This window comes from Budorcas taxicolor, chromosome X (assembly GCF_023091745.1).
Source record: "Budorcas taxicolor isolate Tak-1 chromosome X, Takin1.1, whole genome shotgun sequence".
Taxonomy (NCBI): domain Eukaryota; kingdom Metazoa; phylum Chordata; class Mammalia; order Artiodactyla; family Bovidae; genus Budorcas; species Budorcas taxicolor.
Genome location: NC_068935.1, coordinates 119354481 through 119376613, shown reverse-complemented (window position 1 = coordinate 119376613; position 22133 = coordinate 119354481). Strand labels below are relative to the sequence as shown.

The window sequence follows — 22133 nt, the reverse complement described above, 5'->3', positions numbered from 1 at the left end:
AGCCAAGGAAAGAGGATTACGCTTGAACAGTCTTCATGATAAAATAGTAGTAATTAGTATGAGCAAAATCCCATAATAGTTTTTTTCGCACTTTGCAGGAAACCAAATGGCAGACAGATAAAACAAATTACTTTACTCAGGGTAATTAGCAAGCGATTATAAGGTTCTGCCTATGTTCTCCCAAGAGTACAAAGATCATGCCCTGTTTTTTTCAAAGAACTTTACGTTGCTTAATACCTAATCCATCTCAACTCACCTGCAAAATCTGACAGCAACCTTATCACTAACACTAAACTGCTCAGAGTACCTGGGAGACAAGAGCAATACTAATTGAATGATGAGAAGGAGAAGGGAAGAAAAAGCACAGTGTTTTTCCTTAGTTTCTTCGAAGCTTGTTTGCCACCTTTGTTAGTCCCCGGTTCACATTTCCCTTTATGTAGGTACCACACAATTCCCAAGAATTAAGTTCTACATGTTTATATACCAAGGTCTAGGCTTGTGAATGAAAATATTGTTGTATCTTTAAGTCTAGAATATTTCATTTGAGAAAAATAACATCACCAAAAGAGAGAATTATCCTGTAGATAGAGGTCCTAGAAAATTCAAATTAATTCCTCATCAAAGCTGACTCAGGAGAACAGTTCACATAATGTTTTGATTGAAGGACACTAAGACCTTCAGGATAAGGTTGCTGCCAACCAACAAAACTAAGGGCGTATCTCTATACTGAATGTGGGGAAAGAAAACAGCAATGCTGGGTTCTGTTTGGACAAAGAGGCTATATGAACTACCCACGTCAAATGTGGCAAACCTCTAGGAAGGTGTTATTTATTGATCGATAGGATTCACAAATCTCTAATTCACATCTTCACTGCACAGGAAACTATACAAAAAATATACAAAAAACAATGTAGAGTTCTATATTTTGATGGGATTAAACATTCTCTGTTTTAAATGTATAAAATTCAGCAAAGAGAATAGTTTGTGTTTTGACTACATTTTACAGTTTTCGGTTATAAAGCTTCTTTTCCAGCAGAGTGATTTTTTTTTTAAGTTGGTCAAATCTTCCTAAGTGTTCATCATGTTTTCATTTTTATAGGCAGACATAGTTTAGAACTATCTTGTAACTTATTTTTCTATATTTGCAGATACAAAGTTTCCATCACAACCTGATTCTCAAATGCTCTTTGTTATAGGGATACTGATTAGTTATTTTATTTAATAAAAATCAGAAGGGTTGGATTTCCAGCATGTGGGCCATTTGAGAAAGAAGAAATGCCTGATAGGATTGTTGAGCATTGGCGTTTCATGGAGTGAGTATGTCCCTGCCAGGTAGACAGTGTTGCTTAGGGATTAAGACCTGAGTTCACCATCACCATCTGGCCATTGGATTTCTTTTTTTTTTTCCTTCTGCTTTTCATTCATTTGCCTTTATCTTCTGGGCTTTGTTATTTTCTCATGTCTCTTTTCCACATAGTTAGCTCTTTCTTAGCAGAATTTATTTTCCTTCTCATTGTTTTTATTTTGGAGTAGCTTTATTATCTTCTTGAATTCCTTTCCTCAGTTTTGTCAAATCACTTCATCTCCTATTACTTTATTATTTGAAATATTTTCCCAGTAGTCCTTGTCTCTTTACTTTGAGATTATAAAGATGCTTATCTGAACTTTTCTTCAATTTCTTGGAAATAGTGCATCTGAAGTATATCTTTCATATCTTTTGCTTGCTGTGCTAATTTCCCTGTGCTTTTAGTGTTTATGTATACCGGTCCTGTTGAATTATTTATTTCTTTATTATCTGTGAGTGAGGTATGATTGCCAAATCTAGCAAATAAAAACACAAGATATCCAGTTAAAGTTACATTTGAAATAGACAATGAATATGTTTTTATTATTACAAGTATATGCCATGCACTGTTTTGGACATCCTTGAACAAGAATATTATTTTAGTATTCTTCTACAGGGTGCTTTTTCACTGTATCCACATGTGTCTCCTGCTTTGAAAGCACATCTCCTCTGAGAGAGAGAGCTCAGAAACTGTGTAAGAGATCAATATGGACCAAAGTGGAGCCTCTGAGCTCCTAAGTCTTCTATTTTACTGCTTGGTATTGATTCACCTTTGTTTATAAGAGTTTTGCTGCAGAACCAACTGATGTTCTTCCTTTTCTTCTGGTCTCACTTCTTTCAATTTGGACTTTGGGGGCAGAAAAGAATAGAGTGGAATTGCGTGCCCCCTTCATCAACCCGCCTCCCATGACATTTTGTGACTCAGAACTGGACCCTCCAGTTCTTTCATAGCCTACATATATCCACAGTCTTCATTGGTTCAAGTATAGGAGTCTCAATGTAGCCTCTCAAGATCCCATAACTTTGAGGGTCTTTTCACAGTGCTCAAGAACAGGAGAAGAGAGTGTTGGCTTTCAGCATCCTTCTTCACTGAAGCCCATGATTCAGTGACTTTTGTTTATGAACTTCGGGTTGGGGTTCTTTGCTCTTTCCTAGGTTCGTGTAGATGGATATTTTCCCATTTATTCTGTTTGAGGATTTTCAAAAGGAGGTATAGAGTAAACTTGCTTTTACTATACCCTCTTTTAGCTGAGGTTTTGGGGATGGCTTCTTAAGGTGGATTTTGCTATCTCCAGTCATGATTGTCACATCAAATCTTTATTGGGCATTTACCACATGATAGTCACTGAATTAAACAGTTTATGTGGGTTTATACAGCCTCCCCCCACTCCCCATTATTGTGCCCATTGGTATATAGATAAGGAAACAAAAGCTTGGTGAGTTTAGCTGACTTCTTTAAAATTGTAAAGCTATTCAGGGTTTAGTTTCAACACGGTTTGAGTCTGGTTTCAGAATCCACTCATATCTACTACACCACTCTACCTTCAGTACCAGATCAGAGCTTTTACTCAAGAGGAAGACTTTTTAGGTTCCAAAATAAGCAATATTCTGGCAATCAGTTGGTTAAAATATAACAAGAACAGAGATAAGGGTACTATAATCAGGTAATGTAGTTATAGATTTGGTCAAGTGGAAACATCATCTGAACAAGGCGTGGAAACATCATCTGGACATGGAAACATGGCCTGGACAAGGCAGTGGGGAGCCAGGAGGAGCTCTGTACTTGACTGCCTTTCATGTGGGTCCTGTCCTTCACTCAAAGGCACAGGTTCCTGAGGTCTCTGAAAAATCTGTCTGCATCCATTGGCTGTGTTCTCTTTGATGAAAAGTATTTTTCACAAGCTGTGGTATGCCAGAAGCTGCAGCCTTGTGGGATCCAGCTGAGGACTCCTGAAGAGACTTAGAATTCATTCAGCAACTTTGTGGAACTGACTCCAGTATTGTATGAACTGTGTCTTATTACGAAATCATCATGAATATTGGTGATCTCTGCATACCACGGAAGGACATGTTGGAATCAAGACCATTTAGGAAAAAAAATCAGATGGTCTGTGACCTACTTTGTCTGTACTTTACTGGGGAAAGGTCAAAAATTCTGTCCTGTGCCATTTTTGCACTCATCCTTTCTGTAAGCCCTTTCCAAAGAGATTAGGTTCTTACTACTTTATTACTGCAATAAAATGTATGGCCAGGATTCTGGAATGAAAGAGCTGCTGCTACAGAAGCTGTCATAGAAGAAGCTGTAACTTAAGCATAGGCTTGAAAAATTGCCATAAATGCATCTTTTATAGGGAAAATACCTTCCAATTCCCCACATTAGAATATGCACAAACAGATGTGAAATGCCATGGATGCTGCCTTCTTTCAAGAGTGACCCACATGATATTTTTGTATAAAAGCCACTCTGAATAATTATTGTAACATAAGGTAGGGCATCATTAATTGTGGTTAATGTTTCTTTGATGATATAACTAGTAGTTAACTAGTTAATATTAGGTAAATACAGTGCTTCTGCAATAAGTGTCATTTTTGAGCTTTGCTTTTGGACATCAAAACTTTTTTTTTTTGAGAAGTTAAATCTTCAAAAAAAATTTTTTTTTGGCATATAGTTGCTTTACAGTGTTGTGTTAGTTTCTGCTATACAGCAAAATGGACCAGCTATACATACACAAACATCCTCTCTTTTTCTGATTTCCTTCCCATTTAGGTCACCACAGAGCACTGAGTCAGGTTCCCTGTGCGATAAAAGCTTGTAAAATCCTGTCCTTATGCTTCTCTTTTGCATCTCTTCTGTCTCTCTGACTCATTCATTTCTCCCATTCCTGAGAACTGGTGTGATGGGAAAGACACATTCATTTTGGGGGTCATTTTTCCCACAGATTACAAACTTTTTTATAATTATAATTATTCCGATGCACAGATGCAGGCGCTGGAGTTGCTTCAGGGGAAAGAAGGTCACAATCAAGGTTACCCTTGTGAGTTTCCATAGTAGATCAGGGAAATTTTCCTGATGTGATTCAGTGACATCTTCTAACAGACATTGCTTTGGCAAGCAAGAGAAACTTGATTCACATTTTAATATGGCTGAGTTGTCTTCAAAAGCTTCTCTGAAGTAAATGATAGACAGAAGAGTTTTTACAAAGTATGGGAAACATTTTCTTAGTTGATGTGAAAGGAACTGTGAAACAGTGTACAAAAGGCAATGTTATGTTTTAATATAGTTCTTAATAATATTGGTGCTAAAGCAAATTGGGGAGCCAATAGATTTGAGACATTTAAATCCTTTAGTATCCTATTAAATCATTTTATGGGAGGAACACCAAAGTTATGCATTTATATTGCTAAGAATTTGAGGAAGAGAAAAAAAAAGAATTTGAGGAAGATATTTTTATTTTATTCTATTTTTTGGCCATACCATGCAGCATGTGGGATGTTAGTTCCCTGACCAAGGATCAAACCCGTGCCCTCTGTGGGAAAAGTGCAGTGTCTTCACCACTGGACCACCAGGGAAGCCCTTGCGGGAGATATTTTTACCTTGCCTTTCCCACCATCTCCATCCTCCTAAGCAACATTTCTCACTTGAATGGCCTTTTATTCAGCTTATCTAGTGCTGTCATGGACATTACCTACATTATTCCTTGTGGCAATTTTAGCCACCATCGGAAACCAGAAACTCAGAGCTTCTGGACAGTGCACAAGGATAGACTAAAAGCTGAGGGTGTGTTGGCTCAGAGTCTCAGCACCAAATGCTGCTCTTGTTACAATGATCACCACGGGAAAGTAGCACATGGGTCTTTAGCTCATGCTGCTACTTGCCAATCTAAAGTCTGGTGTATCTGGGGCTTCTAGATTATGTAAAAGATGTTAACCATCCATTCACATTGCAGAGATGTTTGATGTGATGACAGTTCAGAAAAACCTTTGATCAGAGGCTATCTTTAAAAAAAAAAAAAAACAGTGTAAGCCTCAGGAAGAATTATTTTGTATCTCAGTTTGTTCTTTTGGGTAATATAGTAGCTCACAGCTGAAGCCCCTCTTCAGTGTGTCCATGTCAGGCACTGTAGCTGCTCTGTTCATCATCACTGGGGCACCTTGATTCCTGTGGGTGGGATTCACCCATATGTTGCCTGATCCAGAGTGGATGGTTTATGCCAGTATTTTAATAGATCATAAATTTACCTCTCCACTGGAGGTTTTTGAGATCATATGAACCAGTTACCCATTCAGTTAATTATCCTCTCACATTGTTATAGAAGTAAAAAATATGTGTATGTATTGTCCTTTTGCCAAAGTCACTCTCCCAGCAGAGATTCTTTACCCCTTCTTTTCTTACCCACCCCAGCTTTATTTTTTATTTTTTTGGCTACACTGTGAGGCATACAGAACTTCCCCAACCAGGGATCAAACCTGTGCCCCCTTCAGTAGAAGCATGGAATCTTAACCCCTAGACCACTAGGGAAGCCCAATCCCCAAGCTTTATTGAGATATGTTGATATATAACCTTGTGTAAGTTATAGATTACAACATGATTTGATATATATATATATATTGAATGAAATCATTACCACACTAAAGTTAGTTAACACATCCACTGCTTTACATAATTATCAGCTTTTTCATGTGGTGGAAATGTTTAAGATCTACTCTCTTTTTCCACTGTCCAAATATTCTCTTGTCTTGCCACTCCATTTGAAGTTCCATCATTAGGTGAAAATCTCCTCGGGTCCATCTTTAGTTTGTCATTTCTCTTAATCTCAGTAACATTTCATGGAGATGCCATAGTTTCATATTTGATTTTGTCATTTTCTTGAGTAATTTGATTCTATCACTATCTTAACGTATTATCTTTTTCTTTCCTACCAGTTGGGAAATCCGTCAAAGACAAGCACGTGAACTTTGAAGGGCTCATGAGAAATTCCATGGAAGCTTAAGGAGGGTCATTTTAGAAGAGTTTAATGAAGGACGATTTACAACTGTGTGAAGATAGAAGGAAACTGTGATGCCGTATCCTTAGTGTTAGAAACAGCATTCTCTCCTCTAGGCCCCAGATGGTGAGTGAGGAGAGTGGTCACCACAACCCAGAGGCAGAGAGAGCAATGTGGAGAGGGCCACATGACAAGAGTCGTGCTGTGCACAGACAGCCTTCAGGAAACAAACACTTGTCTCACCTCTTGCCATTTCACTGCTTGCTGATACTTCTTAATGGCCAAACCCATCCAGAAACCAGGAGATGAGTGAAGCCATCGATGTGATTCATGTGTATCACCTTTCCAGGGCACAGAGTAAAATGCAGGATGTTGGAGAGTGCATCTGGAAAGGTGACAAGCAGTGATCACAAGTGATGATGAGTGCAAGCATCATACCATTGAGTCCACTTCTTGGCATCTCTCAGTTTCCTGTGCTAGGAATTTGGAAAACCAAAATGGCAGGGCCATAAGCACCAAATATTGCACATCATTGCCCTAGTCACTCACCAGAGAGGATCTTCATGGATTTTTCCATGCAGATCCTACTGAATAGTACTCTGATTATTCATCAAAATTTTTGGTTACAGCTAACCAAATATAGAACTATCATTAGAAACATCATCATTCAAGAATGCGAGGAATAGGACTTTTGAGGACGTAGCAGGCTTGATAAGTGGCTGGCACGTGGCAAGATCTGACTAGGATGATTCACTGTTTCATCTGAAACCAGTTTTACAGCTTTTTGCATTTCAATTACTCCTTTGGAAAGGCATCCTATGGTTTAGAAATTTTGCTTGTCTCTAGAAAAATGTTGTAGTTTTATTTTCATATTCCTTGTCTTTTAAATTTCAGTTAGTGCTACTAACCTTCCCTCCCCCATGCAAAGATTCCTTCCAGCACTCTAGCTCTTCACCTAGTTGTGACAAAGTATATATCAGGGCATATCTAAGGTAGCAAAGCCAAGAAAATGTTTTTAGTGAAGGTTCAAATGGAATTGATTTGAATTAAAGTCTGTTGACATATATAATAGTAAAGAAAACAATTTTCTGTTGGTAAAAAGCTTTGGGATTGAAAGGTACTACAACACTGTGGATCAGTGTCAGAAAGATATTTGAGCAAATGCTATTGAACATCCAAGTCACTTGAAGTGTCAATTGCTTTGAGAGAATATAAAGAAAACCTGATGATTTCATCCTGTGGTTAAGTGAAAAAAAAAAAGCTCTGCTAGAGATAAGGAAGGAAGAAAAGAGGTTGCATGTCCTAAGATATGTATATCCTTTGACCTTAGGATGCTGAAACTTATTAAAAAAATTCCCCAGGTTACTAAAGCTAGAGATGGTATTAAATTCAAAGTTGAGTGATGCACTGTAAATGTTATTCACTTGCTCATAGACACATAAGTGTTATTTATACTCTGGATTATTTTAATTTAATATATGAACTTGATATTCCTTGGCAGGGAGTTGTCAAACATGAGCGAATTATCCCAAGATAGTAGAAGGAGAAATGATAATTGATAAGGTAGGCTGATTTAAATATTTATTGATTTCATTTCAACAAATAATGATTACTTATATTACCTGCAGTCAACTGATACATGAATGAGAAGAGAGAGGAGGGTCCCAGGTTTTCTTAACAACCTGGGTTGCCATTTCTTTTCTCAAGCAAGTTCTTTCCTCAATCAGCTCCTTGTAACTGGTTTTAGATCTCTATCTTCTAAGAACTTAGGCATCCCATAGGAAATAGACATGTAAATAAGAATTGATTTTAAGCTTCAAATGTTTACCCTGTTTCTGAGTAAAAGAGTGCTTGCCCTTCAACTTTCAGTCTATTCAGAATCTGTATCTGCAGTAAGTATTTATCAAGTGTTTACTATGTACTACTTTATGAGCACCAGGAATAGAGGGTGAACATTACTGAGAAGTTTCCTACCCTCAGAGAGCATGCGCCTGAATGTCAGAAACTAGGTTATAAACAAATAGATGCATGAGATTCTTTCATTGTAATAAAAGAAGACGCATACTGATAAGTGTGTAATCTTAATTAGTCAAGTGTAATGAAGAAAACAGTAAGGTAAGTGTGTTAGAGAGCATGTGTTTGAGCTCTTTTATTTATTATTATTATTAATTATTTATTTTAACTGTTCCAGATCTTAGTTGCAGCATTCTGGACCTTCAGTCTTCCTTGCGGCGTGCAGGATCTTTAGTTAGGGCATGCAGACTCTTAGTTGTGGCATGTGGAATCTAGTTTCCTAACCAGGAGTCAAACCTGGGCCCCCTGCATTGGAAGTGCAGAGTCCTGGGCCCTGGACTACCAGGGAAGTCCCTGAGCTGTTTTAAATTGATTGGTCTTAGAGGCCCTTTCTGAAGGGAATATTTAAGCTGAGGCTTGAATGGCAAGTAAGAGGCAGGTATGAATAGTTGAGACGACAGAATGTTCTAGCTGAACTGAAAAGCATGTGCAAAAGCCCTGAGGTGGGAGCACAGTTTATGTTCAAGGTAAGCAAGGGATGGTCAAATGCAGTTAGAGAAAAGCCTAAAATGATATTTAATTTGACATTAAAAAATTATAAACTCATGCTATTAAATGATCTCAGTGTGCTTGTATATTGAAAGTTCACTAATAAAAATTCTAATCTGATTAGGACTTTGGAAATGTTAAACACATTTCAAATAACTAGGGAGAAAATTTAATTTTCACAAATTAAATAAGAAACTTAGCAATAAATCAAGCAACTTCTATATACTGAGCACCTACTAGGTGCTGTGTGTATTGTGTATAGTCTCCATGAGAAAAATGTAGTCACATAAGATAGAACTTTTATCTTCAAGATGATCTGAAATACTGAGAAGAGGTATAAGCCCACAAAAAGATAACTAACGACACAGTGTCACACCAAGTCCAAATGAATCATGAGTGATCATGAGGAAGGCAAGGTAGCTGACAAACCACCGTGCTCAGAGTGGCTTCTGGAAGGAAATGAACTTGGAATTTGAAGGGAGAACTAAGCGACCAGAGGCTGGTGGGGTTTGTGGTAATGAGCAGGAGTTTTGGGGAGCAGTCACACATCAAATACTTGTTATGGTCTTTCTTCCTCTTCCTTCTTCATACCATGATACTGAATAGGGTTCTCATAATTTGATTTTGTTTTTGCCACAATCAAAATACATACCTAAATCATTAAGAAGTAGTGTGAGACTTTCCTTACAGGAAAGATCTTGCTATGTTATTGAGAACAAGGCTTCCTATCCCTCCAGATAGCATCTCTGTGAAGAAAACGCTAGTCCCCAAGGTATTAATTTTTCATTTTCATGATGCTTCACTATTGCAAACAGAAGAAACAAATGTAACTTCCTTCAGTATTGAGAAATAAGAGGACTGTAATGTAATAATGCCCGTTGTTGATATCAACCCCATTTCTTCTACAGTGAAGGAGATGACTTGGGGTCATTGGGCCCTATGTACACAGCTACGTGTTACAGCGTCTCTTAAAAAGTGTTCCTTGAAGGTGAGTCAAAGTTACTGGTATATCCAAGGTTGCTTGACCCCTCTCTAAGGGACCTTCCTGATCCTATAAAAGGACTAAAAGCAAATAAAGAAATATAGCTCAGTGAGCCGTTAAATCAGTGGTGTAAATGGACTCTTGGCACCTCATTGACTTTCACTGGTCATTGAGTCAGGTCCACACTGTTTGTTCTGTTTGTTGAGGGTCAGTTCAGTAGCTTGTTCTTCGTTTTATCATCTGCTCGGTATTTCTCTCTATTGGGGCCAAGCTGCTACAGACTGAGATGCTTGTGTGTGTGTGTGTGTGTCTCTGTGTATGTGTGTGTGTGTGTGTCTGTGTGTCTGTGTGTGTCTGTGTCTGTGTCTGTGTCTGTGTCTGTGTGTAACACATGCATATTTTATTGAGGTCTTCGAATGGTTCTTAAACCTAGCAAATCATTATAATTACTTGGGGTCTTTACAAAATACAGGTGCTTGGGACTCACCTGAAATTATTTAGATAAAAATTTCTGTGCTGAGGCCCAGATACCAGTATACATTTTTTTTTTAAAGTTTCTTCAGGGCCTCTAAAGTTCAGTGAATTTTGGATCCACTGAGCTCTTATGAGAGCACGAATGCCTTGATTTGTATGCACACATTTCTGTCAGATGCTTTAAATGAAGTCATTAACCAAGATGCATTTCCAGAGTTCAGGTCATTGAGTTTAAAATCAAATGAAATACATTTCTAGGTGATAGAACAGTAGGGACATGAAGGGAACTTGTATACAGAAGTAGCTGCTGTCTCAGATAGCACAGTCCTGACCAAAGAAAGCTAGTGCTCAGGTCACAGCCACTGAGACACATTTAGGAACAATAAATGACCTCACAGTGCCATTATACCAGGTGTGAGATAGTCACTGGCATTCAACTTCCTCTTCCTTGATCAAGGGGAGAACCTAAGCTGGGCAACAAGCGAATCGGACTGCGCTAGCTTGTGATGCATGGGTGCTGAGAGGTTCTGATGAGGCAGTATAGTCCTCCTTGTGGAATAAAATAAGAATAAGAAAGAATGAATTCATAAGTGACAGTCTTCCTTTCTATCTGTGAGGAGCCATGTCAATGGTAAAGATCCATCTTTCTCCTCCAGTGCACTCACTCTGTAGGGTGAGCTCTTCTTCAGGGTATTGTCAGTGGTACAACAGTGGCAGCGAGTATAGAATTTGGACACAGATACCAAGTGTAACTAACTGTGGTTACACTTCTTACTAGCTGAGTGGCCTTGGGCAAGTTCTTTGACTTGTTTAAATCTCTTTTTCTCTTAATTGTAGACAATTACAATACTCAGAATTAGAATTTTCTCATAGATTCATTTAATGAATATTTGTTATGTAACTAATATGAAGCTGCTACTATTCTAGGAACTAGGCATAAAGCAAAGAATAAAGCAGACAAAATCTCCAGCTTTCCTGGAACTTACAGGGTAGAGCAGAACAAGAACAATAAACAGATTAACAGGCAAAGACACAGTATGCCAGAAAGTTGATAAGGGCTTTGGAGAAGAAGCAAAGCGGATAGAACAGGAATTCTAGGGGAATGCAGATTTTTAGGGCAATATTGAGATTTTTATATCAGGAGAAGCTCATTGATAATTGAGAAGAATCCTAAAGGAATTAGGACACCTGAGCCAGGTAGATACATACTGAAAGTTTGTATCTGGCAGGAGACATAGCAAGTGCAAAGGCACTGAGGTAGAGAGAGAAAATGAGTGAGTGTCTGGTAGACGATGAAGTCACAGTTAGTGAGGCCAAGTCATGAGGCAAAGTCATGGAGGCAATTGTGTCCTTTGATAGGCTTAGGAATCCTCTGGGGGGATTTGTTGAAGCATGGATTCAGGTTCAGTGAGTCTGGAGTGTGAGTCTGCATTTTGAACTTCTTTCAGGTCTGCAGACCACACTGAATAGAAGCAGAACAGGGCCATATAAACCACTGTAAATAACGGTGTTGGATTTGACCCTATGTGAAATGGGGAGCTGCAGGAAGGTTGGGAGGAGAAGGGTGTGTTGAAATGATAGCTCTGGCTGCTGTGATGATGAGGTGTGGTCAAAAGCCCTGGCTGGCTTTGCCTGTTGTCTGGTTTCATCCTAGCACCACCCCTCACCCACTGCCTCTCTTTGGCAAGTTGCTTCAACTCCTTTTTCTCCTCACTTTTTTTTTTTTTAAGTTTTTTAAAAATTTATTTATTTTAATTGGAGGCTAATTACAGTATTGTAGTAGTTTTTACCATACATTGATATGAATCAGCCATGGCTGTACATGTGTTCCCCATCCTGAACCCCCCTGCCACCTCCCTCCCCATCCCATCCCTCAGGATCATCCCAATGCACCAGCCCTGAGCTCCTGTCTCATGCATCGAACCTGGACTGGTGATCTGTTTCACATATGATAATATACATGTTTCAATGCTGTTCTCTCAGATCATCCCACCCTCGCCCTCTCCCACAGAGTCCAAAAGACTGTTCTATACACCTGTGTCTCTTTTGCTGTCTCACATACAGGGTTATCGTTACCATCTTTCTAAATTCCATATATATGTGTTAGTATACTGTATTGGTGTTTTTCTTTCTGACTTACTTCACTTTGTATAATGGGCTCCAGTTTCATCTACCTCATTAGAACTGATTCAAATGCATTCTTTTTAATGGCTGAGTAATACTCCACTGTGTATATATACCACTGCTTTCTTATCCATTCGTCTGCTGATGGACATCTAGGTTGCTTCCATGTCCTGGCTATTATAAACAGGGCTGCGATGAACATTGGGGTACACGTGTCTCTTTCAGTTCTGGCTTCCTCGGTGTGTATGCCCAGCAGTGGGATTGCTGGGTCGTATGGCAATTCTATTTGCAGTTTTTTAAGGAATCTCCACACTGTTCTCCATAGTGGCTGTACTAGTTTGCATTCCCACCAACAGTGTAAGAGGGTTCCCTTTTCTTCACACCCTCTTCAACATTTATTGCTTGTAGACTTTTGGATAGCAGCCATTCTAAAATGGTACCTCATTGTGGTTTTGATTTGCATTTCTCTGATAAAGAGTGATGTTGAGCATCTTTCATGTGTTTGTTAGCTGTCTGTTTTGAAAATTCCTAAACCTAGAGAGAAGGTGAAAGAAAAGTACAATGAGCACTCTTACATCCCTCAGCTAGATTGATCAACAATTAATATTTTGCCATATTTGCTTTATCTCATATCTAATCTCTTATTATTAACCATTTAAGAGTCAATTTTTCATCCCTACTTCATTATGTACCTTCTAAGAATAAGAAAAAACTCCCAGGTAAATATAATCAGCTGTCATATTCAGAACATTTGGTATTGATATGATCATCTAGTATTAAAAAAATCTCAAATTCAATATAATCAATTTCTTCTACAAATAATCTTTATAATAGATTTCTTCTGGTGTAGAATCCAGTATAGGATATTGTATTGTATGTTATGGGGTTTTAATTTTCATGTCTCATTGGTCTTTTGACCTAGAACTGAGTCTCTTGACCTCCACTTTATCTAAACAAACTTTTTGTTAAATTTTGGAGTTTTTCATGCCATTGTTATTTTCGAAACGTCTGGGCCATTTATAGACTGTCACCCAATTTGGATTAAAATTTTCTAATGATTTGATTCAGGTCATTCATGATTGTCAAAAATACCACCTAAGTGATGTTGTATGCTGCTTAGTGCATGCATCTGGAGGCATTTAATGTCTGTTTGCTTCATTTTTAGCAATGTTAACTAGGATCACTTGGCTAAGCTGTTCAGTTCAGTTCAGTCACTCAGTCGTGTCTGATTCTTTGCAACCCCATGAATCGCAGCACACCAGGCCTCCCTATCCATCACCAACTCCCGGAGTTCACTCAGACTCACGTCCATTGAGTCAGTGGTGCCATCCAGCCATCTCATCCTCTGTCATCCCCTTCTTCTTCTGCCCCCAATCCCTCCCAGTGTCAAAGTCTTTTCCAATGAGTCAACTCTTCGCCTGAGGTGGCCAAAGTACTGGAGTTTCAGCTTCAGCATCATTTCTTCCAAAGAAATCCCAGAGTTGATCTCCTTCAGAATGGACTGGTTGGATCTCCTTGCAGTCCAAGGGACTCTCAAGGGTCTTCTCCAACACCACAGTTCAAAAGCATCAATTCTTCGGCTCTCAGCCTTCTTCACAGTCCAACTCTCACATCCATACATGACTAAAGGAAAAACCATAGCATTGACTAGATGGACCTTAGTCGGCAAAGTAATGTCTCTGCTTTTGAATATACTATCTAGGTTGGTCATAACTTTTCTTCCAAGGAGTAAGCGTCTTTTAATTTCATGGCTGTGATCACCATCTGCAGTGATTTTGGAGTCCCCAAAAATACAGTCTGCCACTGTTTCCACTGTTTCCCCATCTATTTCCCATGAAGTGATGGGACCAGATGCCATGATCTTCATTTTCTGAATGTTGAGCTTTAAGCCAACTTTTTCACTTTCCTCTTTTACTTTCATCAGGAGGCTCTTCAGTTCCTCTTCACTTTCCACCATAAGGGTGGTGTCATCTGCATATCTGAGGTTATTGATATTTCTCCCGGCAATCTTGATTCCAGCTTGTGTTTCTTCCAGTCCAGCATTTCTCATGATGTACTCTGCATATAAGTTAAATAAGCAGGGTGACAGTATACAGCCTTGACGTACTCCTTTTCCTATTTGGAACTAGTCTGTTGTTTCATGCCCAGTTCTAACTGTTGCTTCCTGGCCTGCATACAGATTTCTCAAGAGGCAGGTTAGGTGGTCTGATATTCCCATCTCTCTCAGAATTTTCCACAGTTTATTGTGATCCACACAGTCAAAGGCTTTGGCATAGTCAATAAAGCAGAAATAGATGTTTTTCTGGAACTCTCTTGCTTTTTCCATGATCCAGCGGATGTCGGCAATTTGATCTCTGGTTCCTCTGCCTTTTTGAAAACCAGCTTGAACATCAGGAAGTTCACGGTTCACGTACTGCTGAAGCCTGGCTTGGAGAATTTTGAGCATTACTTTACTAGCGTGTGAGATGAGTACGATTGTGTGGTGGTTTGAGCATTCTTTGGCATTGCCTTTCTTTGGGATTGGAATGAAAACTAACCTTTTCCAGTCCTGTGGCCACTGCTGAGTTTTCCAAATTTGTTGGCATATTGAGTGCAGCACTTTCACAGCATCATTACCAGCAGATTTCTCCAATGTAAAGATACTCACTTTCCTATGTAGTTAACAAGCTATCAGTGGAGAAGGCAGTGGCACCCCACTCCAGTACTCTTGCCTGGAAAATCCCATGGGAGGAGCCTGGTGGGCTGCAGTCCATGGGGTCGCTAAGAGTCGGACATGACTGAGCGACTTCACTTTCACTTTTCACTTTCATGCATTGGAGAAGGAAATGGCAACCCACTCCAGTGTTCTTGCCTGGAGAATCTCAGGGACGGGGGAGCCTGGTGGGCTGCCGTCTGTGGGGTCGCACAGAGTCAGACACGACTGAAGTAACTTTGCAGCAGCAGCAGCAGTGGAGAAATACCATGTAAAATAGCCTTTTCTCCAACAAACTTTTATCCAGTGATTTTTTCCCATCCATTAGTAATTCTCATCTGAATTTATTATTTCTGTAAAGGTCATGAATGCTTGCTAAGTCATTTCAGTCTTGTCTGACTCTTTGTGACCCTATGGACCATAGCCAGCCAGGCTCCTCTGTCCATGGGATTCTCTAGGCAAGAATACTGGAGTTGCCATGCCCTTCTCCAGGGGATCTTCCCGACCCAGGAATAGAACCTGTGATCTCTTATGGTCTCCTGCATTGGCAGATGTGTTCTTTACCACTAGCGCCACCTAACTGTCACTACTTTAATATTTATTATTTGGGATTCTGTTATAGAGAAGGACCTCTGTGTGTATATGTATGGCTGTATCCATCTATGTAGCTGTCTATCTACCTATCTGCCCACCTCATCTGCCTGGCTGTTACTTTTCTCATTATGGACTCATGGATTCTTTATTTAAAAGTTCAGTTGTGTTATCAAGGACCAAATGTATAGCACAGGGAACTCAGCTGAATGTTATGTGGCAGCCTGGATGAGAGGGGAGTTTGGGGGAGAATGGATACATACAGGCTGAGTCCCTTCACTGTCCACCTAAAACTATCAAAACATTTTTTGTTAACTGGCTATACCACAACACAAAATGATAAGTTTTTAAAAAATGACTTTTCAAAGCAAACAGAAAAGTTCAGTTGTTTTATCAACCATTTCTAACGCTATTTTGATGCCCAAATTATTCCCAGTTTTTCCAGGAGGAGCCCATTTAATCTGGTTCCCATGTTCTTTTCAGGTTTTGTGTGCTTCCTTACTTTCTTGCCCCACAAAATATTCCAGGTACACTCTTTACTTTACCTTCCCCTACCCTGGATCAGCCATTTCCTCCAAGAACTCCAGTTTCTTTTAGTGGGGACTTAATCCTGTGTAAGTACCAATTTAAAAAAAAATTTATGAAAAAGGATGGCAATATAACATAAGAGTTATTCTGAGAATTAATGAGAAAATCTGTGTAAAAGACTTTATATCATACCTGGCACATAGTATGCGCTCAATACATTAGCTTTATTTCAGTTATTTCCAGTGACATATAAATAATGGAAGCATGGCTGAGAATGACAATTGATGAATTTAGAAAATGTGAATTATAATGTCCTCTGAAAGAAAGTCATCAGTCAGTGGATTCAAAGATTAGGTTCCATTAACCTCCTTTCCGAGCTTTTCATTATCTATTTCTATTCTCACTCGAGTTTCTCTCTTTAGAACTCATCCTTCGGATGTAGTTGCATTTAGTCTTGGGTTGTTTGTTTCTTAATCTTCTGTTCAGTTAAATTGTACATAACTTAATATGAGAATCATATCTTGTGTGTGTGTTTGAGTTTTCACAACTTTGATGGTCATTGCTTAGTTCTCATCCACATTAACTCTAGGTTTTTTTAAAGTAGTGAGAGGTCCATGGCTAACCAGCATATAGAGCTGATGTGACTCTTCATGCTCATTATATTTTCTGAACAAGAGGACGTGGACATAGTGTGAGACATGGCTTATTCCTTTGGGCCAGACAGCTTTACCAAGACTGGTGCCAGTGTGCACATCTGGAGTTTCCATCTTCTTCATGGCAGACTTCTGGATCCGTTTGAGTACCCCAGGGGCACACTTCTTGAAGGCCACTCCCTGGATGCACTTGTGTGTGTTGATGGTGTATTCTCTGGTCACTATCTCGTTCATTGCAAGATGGCCCTTCTGGCTCCACTTCTTTGCAAGAGCCATCTTGCTGGGTCCAGGTTAAAAATGCGTAGGGGTTCTTTGTATTTCCTGCGTGTCCTACAACAGTTGTGAGCACATATGTATATATTAGATACCAATAAAAACCTAAATGTATTTGTAGAAGTCACATAAGAAACATTTCCTAGCAATAAAGAAATCTTATCATTGCTGAGATCTTAATCGAAGATTCTAATAAAAGTTGGCTTTAAGCATACAACACCTTCTTAAAGAATTTGGCATAAACTACACTGCCTAGACCTTTTTCAAATAAATACAAATTGGAAAGCAGAAGGAGCTGTGTGTTTTGGGGCTGCCTACTGTTGTAATATTAACTATTTCTGGTATAATGGCAGGCTGTCTCCTATATAATCAAAGGAAAATGTACAGATTGACAATTCTTCCAGCTATTCGAATGTCACTTAAAAATAAAATTGATGGTAAGTAACAGGCATTTTCCATATGTTGGTTATTTTGACCTGTTGGATTTGCAAATTTCTTACCAGCATAGAAAATAAAAACTGCTGCTTATTTGTAAGTACAAATCTTGTATGCTGCAAATGAAGTCCCATTTTTTTTATTGATTCATTTATTTGTTTGTGGTGTTAGAAAACCACTTTGCAGTGAGCGTGAGGGAGAATACTTATTAGGCTAATAACAACAGAATCATAGAAATGAGGCCTGTAGACAAATCTGCCTCTAGAGAAATGAAGTAGAGTTACAGAAGGTTAAGAATCTGTAAAGATCAATGGAGGCCAAGAGCTAAAAATAGATAAGCAGCTTGGAGAAAAAGAAAAGTGAAAAGAAAAAACATCAAGAAACCACTAAATGTTTAGGATAGCTATTTTGTCTTTGTTCCCTAGTGAAAAATCTCTAAAATTTCATTGAGATAGTTACACATTCCTCCAAATAGATCATTTTTGTTTTGCACAATGTCTAAACTCCTGTGAGTGTCTTTTTCACTTCAACAGGCTCAATCACTCACACACACACACACCGGGCCTTTGACTTCTATAATGAAACACATTGTCAAGTTGAAAGGATAGCTAATTCCATAAAATGTGAATTAGTATAAGTAATTGTAAAATTACTTATAGTTGTAGTGAAAAAACAAAGGTGGCTATAATGAAGAAAGCTGATTCTTATAGTAAGATACTTGTATCCAAATAGGAGAGTTCTAACTATGAATATTGAAGCATCCTCTTATGATTTGGAAAATAATGCATTATGCTTTCTTTGACTGAAATCTAGATGTTTTGATGAGAGTTTTGTTCCTTATTCCCTCTCAGTTTTCAGTGACTTATCAGGCAACATATTTACTCTTTTTAAAAAATACCCTTATGGTTTTTAAAATTTATTTTTGGCCTCCAGCTTGCAGGATCTTAGTTCCCCACAAAGGCCCATGGCAGTGAAAGCCTGGGGTCCTTACCACTGTACCACCAGGGAATCCTACTACACTTGCTCTTTATGAAGGCATTTATTTAGTATGGAACAAGAAGGCCATGATGTAAAACCAGGCAGTTTATTTGCCTATGGACATCTCCATGTTTTATCTATCCTTCTTGTCCCGCAAATCCCAAAGGAACTCCAGAATTCATGTTCTGTGTTCTAGCAAAATAGATCAAAATTACAAAAAGGCTATGCTTTTTGTTTTTCTCGGTCTCTAATATTCGTAATATTGTTGACCCCAACCTGTAACTCACCACCCGTTATCAGAGTTGGTAAAGAATAGTAAAATGTGATATTTGTGCATCAATTTACCCTTTGTTCTCATTGACCTGTTACAGTTTCAGAGTTTCTTCATATCCTTACCATATCCATGGTTAAACAAGCCCAGTCTCTGACCTTTGAGACTGAGGGACTTGGTTGAGGATTGGGATCTGTGTAGCATGCTGTGTGGGTCGATTTGTCGTCCCACAGTTCTGGAGGCTAGAAGTTGGAGATAAAGGTGTTGGTGGGGTTCATTTCTACTGAGGCTTCTCCCCTTGGTCTGTAGATGACTGATTTCTCACTGAGCCTTTACTTGGTGTGTTCCTGTATGGTTGTCTGTGTTGTAATCTCTTCTTATAAGGACATTGGTCATATTAACCATACAGTCTTACCATAATCACCTCTTCAAAGGCTCTGTCTCCAATCCAGTTACTGAGGTCCTATTTGGGGAATTAAGACTTCAGCATACAAATTTTGGGAGGGCACATTTCAGTCTGTAACACACACACCTTTTACCAACATGGTGCAAGACTCTCTAGGCCACTTTATCTGTAGAGAAAGAATATCTGTTTCAAGTCATTTTGTTTTTCCTGAATCACATTGATGTAAGTATTTGTGGTTCAACACACAGTTGGCAAGCCAGAAGTGCCTCAGAGATTTAAAAAAGTGTTTTAGATATTCCAACACATTTGGTAGGTAGTCCAATCCTACTGGACAGCCAGCCTGAATTTCTAATCTATACCCACATTAAATAAAGGCCAGATATGTTTTTTTCCCCACTCTCCACCCTGTACCGACTGAGACAGAATTACTTGGGGAAAAAATTATGAGTAGAAGAATCAGAGAAACTCCAGATTTCTCTTCCTAAAACTCTTCCAGGCTTTCATCTAAAGCATGATTTTATATATATATATATACACACACACACATATACATATATATACACATATGTATATACACACATGTATATATACACACACATATATAATATGTATCATTTATATATACATTATACATATATAATATAAATAATATATATTCAAAAATATATGTTTTTATTTTCTAAAACTCTATTATCACAGTGAGAATGATATAACACGTTTTATTATATAACATCTCTTGTAAGTGCCTGCTACAAACATCTGAGATGTCATGTTCCCACCCACCCTTCTCTCTCCTTCCCCACCCCTCCCCCCACCTCCATTCCCTTGACTCTATAATTCCCTAATTCACACATACGAGGAGGCAAAGTCAGCCTTCAGTAAACTGATTGCTAATGCAATTCATTTCCCAATCATCCCTCGGTGATCACTCTGAGTCATCTGATGAGGACAGTGAAGTTAATGAGGACATGAAAAGGAAGAGAAGCAGGGAAGGATGATGAGAAGGAAAAACAGCACAAGACTGAGAAGCACAGGGAAAGGGGGCAGGCTATGACCTCTGGGAGGGGCAGCCTGGAGCCTGGAAGTGAGGGGAGAAGTGAAAGCTTCTCCCTGTGACCCTCAGCTCATTAGGATGCAGCCGATCACATCAGCCAATTGGATTTTGTGACAAAAATCTCAGTGGAAGCAACAATGTTATTCTGAAGATAATATGTGTATAGGAATGATTACATGGTTTGGGTGTGTTATTTCCTTGCTGTGAAGAAGAATATCTTATTTATTTATAGATGTAGCACAAGCCTCACACACTTTCTACAGGTATGAGTGTTCACTTTTAACATATTAGAGTCTACCAACGTGGAAAGCCTCAAGGTTGTAATGAGGAAGATGCTTTTTTTTTTTCTTTATTTTTAAAGCAGACCGAATGGTGCCAGCATGCTGTCACTGGGGAGAACTGTGTAGTTGTTTGCAGGTCTTGGTGCTTGGTAAACTGGTCCAGTGCTAATAAAAAGGAATTACAGGGAATTCCCTGGTGGGTCCAGTGGTTAAGACTCTGCACTTTCATTGCTGAGAGTGTGGGTTTGATCTCTGGTCAGGGAACTTAGATCCCACAAGCTGTGAGGTACAGCCAAAACATAATAATAATAATAATGAAGGAATTGCAGAAAGCATGTTTTTCTACTTGATGGCCAGAAGTAATTGTAATAGATTGCTGAATTTTGTCTCGAGGGAAGCCAAGAACATACAGAAATCATCTTCAGTTGTTAACAATTTCGTTGCTGATGGGAATTATAAACAGAATTTGTTTTAATAGTTTTAGGACTTATTAAAAGGACATAGCTGGGAGCTGAGAGGATTAAGTACTTCCAGCAAGTTCACTAGCTGGTCCCTGGGAAACTGGGATTTTATCGGTTAGGAAAAAAACACACCCTCTGTGCCTGTCCGAGTGGCATAGGTGTTCAAAAGAACCTAGGACCCCTGCAAGGTCAGAAATCAAAGCCTGGAGACAGATCAATACTGTAAAACACCTCTCATCATTCTGAATGCTTTCTTAGCAAAGTGAAAAACACTCTAGCGGTGAAGACCCTGAGTTTGGCTCTGGCAGTTATTTATTCCATGGTCCTGGACAAAGTGCTTCACTTTTCTCTGCCTCAGTATCTTTATCTGTAAGAATGGCAGTAACAGTAGCAACTACCTACCTACAATAGCATTTTGAAGCTCAGATAAGATGATATATTGCAGTCATACAGCACCAAGCCTATGTGGAGTGAATGCTCAATAAATGACACATTAATATTTTTATTGTTATGCTTAAAAGCTATATCTGCTTCATTATACATGTTAGAAAGAGATACCCAAACTTAAATAGTATTGAGAAGAGAATAGGCTTAGGCCTTGAAATGTGATGGTATACATTGCAAAATAATGGGTCTGCAATTTGGAAAATAGAAATTTACAACATTTTCTGTGAGGAATAATGTGTGTTATTCTAATGCTGTTCAGTTGCTTGAACTATCTAGATACCAAGTCAAGATATTTTCTCATATGTTCTTTCATTCTTCTTATACCTTTGCTTGTGCTAAAAAAAAAAATATTGTCCCTAGCCAAATAAGTCTGTGGTATTTTCCTTGGTTATTTTTAAAATGTAAAGTTTATATGATCAGATTGAGCCCTCTTTACTTTTATCCAGCCTGTTTCCTAAAATTAAATATCTGTAACCTTTCCATTGAATAAGCAGGGTTCATGGGGTGTAATTATAAAGCAACTTTATTTCTGTCTCCCAGTATCTCTTTAAACTTATTCTCTGGGGCTGCTTCTTTCATTAGCCTTTGAGA

The 22133-nt window shown here is 38.7% G+C and overlaps 1 protein-coding gene across 1 annotated transcript; it reads right to left on the bottom strand.

Annotated features, from left to right (window-relative positions):
* Window positions 1-16846: 16846 nt before the first annotated feature.
* LOC128070416 (60S ribosomal protein L31-like) lies at window positions 16847-17212 on the bottom strand. Its single transcript, XM_052663732.1, has one exon. The coding sequence runs from the start codon at window positions 17210-17212 to the stop codon at window positions 16847-16849; it is 366 nt and encodes a 121-aa protein (XP_052519692.1).
* Between the last annotated feature and the right edge of the window lie 4921 nt (window positions 17213-22133).

Bases quoted from the DNA above. Each gene is read 5' to 3' on its own strand.
- LOC128070416 (XM_052663732.1), bottom strand. From the start codon at position 17,212: ATGGCTCTTGCAAAGAAGTGGAGCCAGAAGGGCCATCTTGCAATGAAC.